Below are 9,287 nucleotides of genomic sequence, written 5' to 3'. Positions count from 1 at the left end.
CCCCCCCCCCCCGCAACCCACCCTTCTCTATTTCTTGCATGAAATGGTGGGGAAGAAATCACAGGGGCATTTGTTTCATTTGTTTCTAAATAATCAGAAGGTGTTCAGATACCATAGTAATGGGGGGTTATAAATACCTAGATTTTATAAATGGAGAAGTGACCCCCAAGGAAGTGAATGGAACTGCGCAGAGCTACACAGGATGTCTCCAGAGCTGGGATCTGAGTTCCAGTACAGGGTTTTAACCACAAGGCCATGCTTCCGCTAGAATGCAGCTCTATTATAAATGTTGTCTCAGTGAAGGAAGTATGCCTGTCTGACTTTGGATGGGGGCACAAGCTGTCTCAAGAATGAGTTCACTTTTTATACTTCCCCTCACATCCCTTGCTTCAATGACTGAAAATGAGGAACTTGCCTGGAAGAAATATAACATCATGACATGCACACGAATGCTTATGTTTTACATACTGACTTTATGATAGGATATAGTGATGTGTGTACAACAGTGAACATATCTGGCAAGAAGCACTATTTATGTAAGAGTAGCGTATGCTCCCAAATTAGGATATAAAAGGAGAAGAGGTTGTGCATTATCATTGTATATATCATCAAAGTTAACTCCATTGAAGTGTCAGAATTATTACAGACTTGGAACTGAATACTATTTGGATAAACGCAATTGGGATGTTAGGATTCATCAGCATAGGTGGCAAAGCAGCTGATAACATTGTTCCAATCCCAACCCAGTTAATACCCCTAGTGACCTAAGCTGACATCCCTGCATTTCTTCTGCCAGGTGGCTAAGTAAAAGTTTGACCCCGTGTGGATAGGTACTGCATTTTAACATGGAATTTGTCTTCCTTTTTCTTTGCTTTTTTTTAATTGTCTCCTGGAATGAATTGTAGATGCCTTGTGAGGATAACAGAAATGGCTAACCAAGCACCTTAGAGTAATTTAGGCTGTGGGACAGTGTATATCCGTCCAAATACAAACATGGAACAGCATCTTTACAAATAAATAAATAAAGGTGCTCCCAAAAAGAGGATAGAAGGGATTACAAAGACAGGCTACTGAGAACTACAAAATCAAGAGTTCTTTTTGCCAGTCGGATGAGGTATCTGTGCAGGGAAGAAGGCTGATTTTTGTTCTCTGGATTCTATGAGGTTTTCTTTTTATTTCATTTTGTCTGGTTTTGGATGTCTCTGTCATCATTCATAGCTTCTTTACCTCTTTTACTAACATGATCAGCAGTTCTGGAACTGGTCATTAGTGGGATGATGATCTGCAAATCATGATTAGTGGACCATGGTTTTGAAATGCTCTTATTATCTTTCCCCCCCAGTCCCCCTTAATATTTGCCTGTCAGCATCCTAAGTATTGTAATGTGATGCCATAGTTTCTGGTTTACTAATGATGCACAGTACCGCATGTCTCAGAAAAACAGGAAATGTCTAAATAAAACCCCCTTGGCTGTGGTATATAAACCTCCTCTCACAAATAGGAACCAAGTGTTTTTCGGAAGTTTGGGGGGTGGGGGAGGGAGGGGAGGGATTTATCCCAAAGGTTAGAGGTGAAGATGGGTCCAAGTGTTGGATTCTGAACTCCATAAATACATTTTTCACAGCTTTCTGAAATGGGTTAATTCAACATCCTGGATCTTGTCAAGAATTTAGATGTATGAAATTTGGACCTACAGAGCCAGCTGGGAGTTCAGAACCCTCTTTTAAAATAAGGCTCAGCTACACTAAAGCCTTGTGTCAGGGGAGCTGGCTACCATGTGGTTTAAAGAAGTTGCGTAGACACGACCAGTCATGTCCCTATAACTAGGGTAAAAACCTAGGGTAAAATTCTGATCCCAATTTGAAGTCAATGGGCTATTTGTCATTGATTTCAAAGGAGTCACAGAATTTCCCCCCGTTCATGTTCTCAGTACAACGAGCTCGTGACTACACCGCAGCTTTCAGCTACTTCTCTGCCTGAGTGTCATTTGAAGTAGAGACCGAATTAAAAAAAACCAAAACAACAAGCCCTTGATTTTGTTACAGTGGCTTTCATTTCATAGCAGTGCCAAGGCAGGAGGTATTTTATGTGTAAACTTTGTATTTAATGTTGAAGATATCTCTGAAAGAACCCACAATAATGGTGTTTAGATTTGTATCTTTATCATTCAGGAATCTATGTGCAACTTATCTTTACCTTGGAAACTGTTACCTTTCCTTTCCAAAGGAGATTGAAGCAAGCGTTTGAGACAGATCATTAAAAAAGTGTTTTGAATTAACTGAAGCCTTTTCCATCACCAGATATAGAACTGTTTCCTTTTTGAATAAATTATAGTAATTTACTGCTTTTTATACTATATGTCTGTCCCTCAGATGCATAAACATATATATATATATTTATAATAGCTGAGTTATGCATGTTTTAAAATATATCACCTCACGTGGAAGTTTTTAAATTTTACAGACGATATCAGAAATTGCAGAAGATAATGAAGCCCTGGTAAGAATCTGATTGGATCATCACTTTGCACACTTCCTCTTCTTTTGCATGATTAAATCCAGGCCTTCATGCTAATTTTTTATATAAATACATCTGCGCATATTGATTCAACAAATCTTCAACCTCTGTTTCCTGCTTTTTGATGTTACCTGTCAAAAATTTCCTATGGAGCTTTTTTTTTTTTTTCTTTTGTGCTTTGCTTGTGGAATGGGCACTTCATTTCTATAACTACTTAACCTGTTATACAGGAGTTCTGCTATTCTTTATAGGTTTGTTTGAATTTGGGCAACCACCATTTTTGTCCTTTTAATGTCTGTGGCTTGTGTGGCTGTTCACAGTTAATGAATGGCTTTGCTTATTGATGTTGGTGGGATAAATTAAGATCAGTCATGTTGGTTTGATTTTTCTCGTGTTTGCTAGTCCCAGGTAATGCAAGAAGGTTTTAATATTTTCATATCAGAAAACTGAACATGTGTTGCTCGATTAATTTCAAATGGGACTGCCTTGTAGGGCTGTACTTAAGCCAGGCTTTGCTGAATTGAAATTATACAAATTATTCTAATCAGTAGATTAGACCACAAATGTGAAATGTCAAATATAGCTAAAAACCAACCAAGCAAAACAACAACAAAAAATCAGTTAACTGTGCATCTGCTACTTCAATAGCTTAATGTAGTTTTCCACATAGGAAATGCAGTTTCCCATTGGAATGAATGGTAACTAATAATTTCAAAACTGTCATTAAGAAAACTCGTGTCCATCTATAGTTCAGTTATTTCTAAATGACTGAAGAAAAACCCCAATCATCATTAACAAACTTAAATATATTTGAGTTCCCTTTCTTGTTCCAGTATAAAATTACCAGTAAAATAAAATCATTCTGAATGAAATAATTAGGCTGTCAGAATGGCTTAAAATCCCAGGAGTTACAATTCCTGCTGACAGGGTGCCTCTCGTGCATGGAGATGTTTCATTCTTCTCACTTGTATTTGAGTAAGAGCTGCTGTTATGGTAAGAGTCGGTTGCATTTCCTGGGCCTCAGTCTGCTTCCCAGCTGGCAGTCTATTTTCATGAAGTTTTGGCAAAGATTCTAATTCTGCACTTCCTCCCAAGTTTTTACATTAGACTGTGTATCCTGGCATCTAAACAGGTCCCTACAAGAGGGCTAAAGCATTACTCTGGACTTTCATCCAAGGTGATGACCTGTAATGTAAACAACTTTTATCTACACAGTAATCACATTAACTTGTAGGAGTGAGCCTTTTTCTACAGTAAATAAATCCACACTGGTATAACTATAGTGATACAATGGGAAGAGGAGATTGCTCCATTGAATTTTGATAATTTATGCATTTATACTACAACAGTTTAAGGCCCATTTTACATCAACCTAATGTGTTTTACATTATGGGTTTCAGTCAATGAAAATAAAATACACTTGTGAAAATTATTTTAATATCCTAAGAGGAGGAGAAACTTGCTCTGTATGTCAGTACATACTAAGGTAAACACCAGAGTAGTCTACCTAAATCAAAGATTCATAAGCTGTAATGAGTAATGGCTCACTTTTGTATGCTATCATAGCTGTTGCTTGTAAAAGCTTGGGAATCTCTGATTTCACTTTGTCTATAAGGTGAAACTCAACCTTGCCTTCTGCCGAGCAACTACGGGCCTACTTGTTTTGCACATTCAGACTACTTGTTGCAGTTTTTATTTAGCCATCCACCTGATAGGACGAGGTCTAGGAGTAGGCATTACATCTGGAGACAAATTTAACAGCCAGACTTCCCTGTAAAAATTACCCTTTTCATACTTACAGCCTCTACTTCCTATCCTCATGACTTTAGAGTAGTCAAAAACTAATTTTAGCAGTGAGTCATATCTGCTTAACAAGATGGCTTGCTATTTCATAATATACTACTGCTTCATTTTATTACTGACAGTATCTTGTACATGCTTAGGGCATTGTTACATGTTGGACTTTGAGCTGCTCAAATGTTGCTCCAGGTTAGTTGCACTTTAAGGCTAAAAACCTCCGATTGTCCCCCACCTGCACAGCTGTGACTTGCCATGAGGGCTAAGGACAGACGTTAAATATAAACCAGTTTAAGTGATCAGAAACTGGTTTAAACCTGTAACAGAACAGATGTTCAGTACACATAAACCAGTTTAAAAATGGCTGAAACTGGTTTGAGATAAACCTGATTGAATATAGTATCGGACTTAACTGATTTGGATCAAACTGGTTTATACAATGTCTGTCCCACAACCCTTGCTGGTTTAAGTTAAATCAGAGGTCCCCAGAATCCTGGCATGTTCTCTGGGCTGGAGGGTTAGTTGGTTTGGTGCCAGAACTTCCCCCTGGGGAGTAGAGTTCAGGAGGTGGAAAGTTTGTCCATACAGAACAGGAGGGTGGGGAAGGGGACACTGCATCCTGGGATGCTAGACGACTGCAATTTGGATAACTCACCTATGGGGAGTGGCCACACATTAATGCAACACAAGCTGAGTAACACAGATCAGAGAGAAACCGGTCATGGAGTGACTTAACTTTTAAGCCACCTAAAGCATGCATTAAAACTAGTTTCAGGTATTAGTGTGTGGACAATACAGGGCTTAAGAGCTCCAGGAGCTGCCTAAAATGAACAAGGCCCTTATTATGGGAATGTGACACCATTAAAAATATTCCAATGCCCTGGGAAGTTCATAAAATAATTTTCTTCACTGAATTGTTATTTTTTTAAAGTGGATTGTATTGCCCATGTCTAATCAGCTCTGTTGGCAGCTTTCTTATTTTTAGAGCATCTTTACTAACATTTTGAAGGGATAAAAGTATTTCCCATTAAAACAGCAATATACACTGACCTTCAAATGGAACACTAGCATGCAGTCAAATCACTAGTATAAGGGTGATTCCTTTTTCTGTGTTAAGGGCTTGTGTACACAGAAAAGCTGTTGTGAAATAAGCAGCGGTATGAATTTAAAGTACAAATAGCTATTCTTCAGAGGACCCCCCCATGAGATTTTTTCACATTATGACCATGGACAGGTGAACAGATTAACTTTGGCAAGTCAACCTGCTCTGAATTTTTTTTTTTTTTTTTTTTTTTTTTTTTAAAGAACTGCACACATGACACTGCCCTTAACAGTGATTTTGGCCTTGGCCCTATAGTGTCATTTAACCCTGAAAGAATAAGGGCTACATTTGTCAGATTTTCAAATGAGTATCTTTCAGTGCAAGGCCTGATAGTTTCTGATGCATTTAAATGCAGAGCCTGCTTATTTGTGTGCAGCTGCTAGAGTGGAGCTAGCTTTTGGTTTATGCCCTGAGCATTTCCTCTCTGTTCACGTGTCCAAAGTTTTAGCTGAGTTAAAAAATAACAGATAAAACTTCCTTGAAAGTTTCAACTAGGTTCTGTATTGGTTGAATACAAGGATTAGTTATAACTTTGTGCGAGATGCTACTACTCTAGCTTGTAGTCAACTGCACTACTGGTCTTATCCAATTGGATATATTGCAGGGATAACTGCAGGAAAATTGCCTTGCCCATTTAGTGATCTTCTCCTGTGTAAAGTATTTCTGTGAAGTGTTCCTGTTCCAGTTTGATAGAGGTTAGGATTTGTTTTGAAACCAATTGATTACACAGGGTGCAGAGTAGAAAAGAATAAGGCTTGTGAACTGTGCAGTTAAGTCATAAGAACACAAAATAGGATGGAGGGGACCTACTGGGTCACCACATCATTTCAAAATTCCATCTCAAAGCCAGTTAAGGATTTTTGCCCCCACTTCTATAGGAAGCCTTTTCAAAACTTCACTTCTTTGATGGTTAGAATGTATTCATAGTGTATTTATGCCTATTTGTCCCTGTGCCAGCACTGCCCTTTAGGCAAAATAGCTCTCATCCTGCTCTGGTGTTAACCTCACTGAGACCAGATGCTTCCAGAGTTTTGCCTCAGGGTATTAAATACATCTGAGATGTTGGTACTAATATGTATACAAGAGGATTCCATCTTCCTACTCTGTTTCAGTATGAAACACTGGTTGAATGGTGCCTACCATTTATTTTCTTAAATTACTATTGTTCTGAACAAACTTGGATTACCATGAAGTTTCCACAAGTGATGATACTACCTGTCTTGCTTAATAGTATGAAAATGTATGTGTGAGTGTATATGTATGTGAATGTATTAACATAAAGTTCCAAAAGTAAATTTAATATTTTTGTTTGGAAGTTGAAGTCTATTTCCACCTGCAAAAGTTGACTGCCATTTTGTAAACTTAAATTAATGATCCAGAATACACTGATCCTATTTTAACTTGCTGATTAACTGTCTTTGGGATTGCTTTCATTGCTTGGCAGTGCTATTTCTGATGCTTCTTTATTAAACTTACCTTTGGCTGATTGTTTTTTGGATAATATTATGCTTCTACTGATGTATGTTATGTGGAATTAGGATTTTTATTAATTCTACTTGGTCAGTCCCCAACATTACAGTTTTATTCCAATATACTATTTACAACAATGCTACAGTGACATCTGGTGGAGGTCGAGAATTTTGTGGTAGAAGCTTCTACCTTCTGTCACTTCGTGGTTAAGGAACAGGTTTATTAAACAAAGCACTACCAATGTTTTTGGGGACCAAACTTTACCCCTACTTCACCTTCCACAGGTGCAGATAGATCTGGATTAATAATAACTAGTATGCTTTTAATAATTCATTTGAAAGGAACTGGAATAAACCAAATTAAGGCCTATACACAGCAGACACTCTATGGCTAGGGACAGACATTACACATAAACCAGTTTAAGTGATCAGAAACTGGTTTAAACCTGTAACAGAGCAGACATTCAGTGCACATGAACCACTTTGAAAATAACTGAAACCGGGTTGAGATGAATCTGGTTGAATGTAGTATCAGACTTAACTGATTTGGGTCAAACTGGTTTATGCAATGTCTGTCCCAGACCTCTTCTTGGTTTAACTTAAACTAGAGTCCTTCAGCATCCCCGATGCTTTGCAGCACTGGGTGGGGCTCTCTGCTCCACAGGAGGACTGGCCCTGCCCCTCTGCTCCCTGGCTGGAGCTCCAGTAGAGGCTGTAGGCACAGCAGGGTCTGCCTGGCTTCCCTATGCCCCCCACCTTCCCCAACCACTCCCTGCTCAAGCAGGAATTTCCCCCTCCCATCTCCCACTGCCAGACTGTAGCCAGCATGTGGTATGCTAGCTGATGTGAGGTGTCTGTGTAAGGCAGACAGGCCAGGGCTTTTTGGAGCTAATCAACAGATTGGTTATGTTCCTCTGTTCCTTCCATGGAAAAAGTTTGTTAAAGAAGACCTTGAATGAGAGAGGCTTTTCTTGATGGGCTAATAAATGCTCTGTTATCAATTCCCTGCTGGGCTGGTCAGGAGAATTGGGGGGGGGGGGCACCCCTCCCTAATCAGAGCATCCTGTTGGGGCCTGGCCACACCACCTCTCAGCTCAGCACTGGAAGAGAGAGAGGGCTGCTCTAGCACCCCCAGCTTCCTGCCTGAGCTACTGCATGCATGTCCCTACATTTTCTCAGTCCAGAGGGAATGTCTGTATGGTTACAAACCAGTTCAGCCTAGCCAGGTTAGACTAACCTGCAAAGATTCAATCGATTCAGTCTTAGGCTTTTTGAATGTCTGTCCCTAGCTATATGCCTGAAGAAAGGTGTTTGTGCCTGGAAGCTTGAAAACAACAATTTTTCCAACTATTTAGTTGATCTAATAAAAGATATCACATCTACCCAAAGAACCTTGTTGGCCTGTACAGATGTATGTACACTACTATGAAGTAGTTTGTGGTATAGGTTTACACCCTAGTTGCTTTGAAGTAACTTGTTTCTGGGTCCATATACTTAGTTAATTCAGATTATCTCCTGATTTGTCCTCATGTAGGTAAGTCCTTATTATACTAAATACATAACTAATTAGTGGAAACAACACTAATATTGTTACATCCTCAGTTTAGGACTAGAAGAGTCCCCTTTAATATATTTTCTTGACATTCCCATAGATGTCCTGTTGAGCAGGTTGTTTCTAACTTGTGTTATGAAGTTTAAGTTGGCTCCAGACATTGTAATTCACTGGGGTACTCTGATATGAGGACATGGATGGTGTTTTGGAAACAGTTTTTGGAAAACTAACATTTCTCATGACATTAGTTTTAGTTACCTGATAACCAGAGTATCTTCAGTGCAACAAGGGAAATGTGCAGGAGGAGGAGACAGGCACTGAAGTTTCTTGCACATTCAGCTGCTTTCTTTGTATGACAAATGACAACACAGTTATGACAGCCATAACTGTGTTGTCATTTAAGATTTTTTAATCTGATGTGATTCCCAAAATTCAGGATGCACTGTGAGGATGCCAATAATCATCCTTGCTCACTACTGGATTTTTAAAATTGTTTTGCATCTGCTTCTTTTTGCTATAGTAGCAAGATCTGAAAAAGATTGATACTATCAAAAAATAATGCTTGACTTTTGTTTGAAATATCAGGAATGTTAAATGTAATATTCCACAGTGTTAGTGGAGTACTGCTTGGAGGGAAGTTTGGAGATGAGCATTGTAAGTTTTCATACCTGAACTGAAGAGGTAGGTGGCCTGAATCCTTAGCAGTGATATTTTTCTTCCCAGTGCCAATTACATTCTGGCATCAAGTTAGATGTTAACAAAGGGAACAGAAACTCCAAAGTTTTCAACTCTTTTTTTTTTTTTTCTCAGTGACTTGGTTTCAACTTATTTGTGATACAATTTCTCTATT

At 38.8% G+C, this 9,287-nt stretch overlaps 1 protein-coding gene across 3 annotated transcripts in view; it reads left to right on the top strand.

The window, feature by feature from the left end:
• The window catches only part of ELMO1 (engulfment and cell motility 1), a 544,813-nt gene that overhangs the window by 196,185 nt on the left and 339,341 nt on the right, over nucleotides 1-9,287 (top strand). For all 3 annotated transcript variants that reach the window (XM_019509059.1, XM_019509060.1, XM_019509058.1), the window contains one exon: nucleotides 2,464-2,499. In XM_019509059.1, coding sequence (XP_019364604.1) covers nucleotides 2,464-2,499 — 36 coding nt within the window. The remainder of the gene's footprint in view (nucleotides 1-2,463; nucleotides 2,500-9,287) is intronic.

This window comes from Gavialis gangeticus, unplaced genomic scaffold, assembly GCF_001723915.1.
Source record: "Gavialis gangeticus isolate Ggan-Ray unplaced genomic scaffold, GavGan_comp1, whole genome shotgun sequence".
NCBI classification, from domain to species: domain Eukaryota; kingdom Metazoa; phylum Chordata; order Crocodylia; family Gavialidae; genus Gavialis; species Gavialis gangeticus.
The sequence above is the reverse complement of the archived record's forward strand: the minus strand, read 5'-3'. Positions and strand labels throughout refer to the sequence as shown.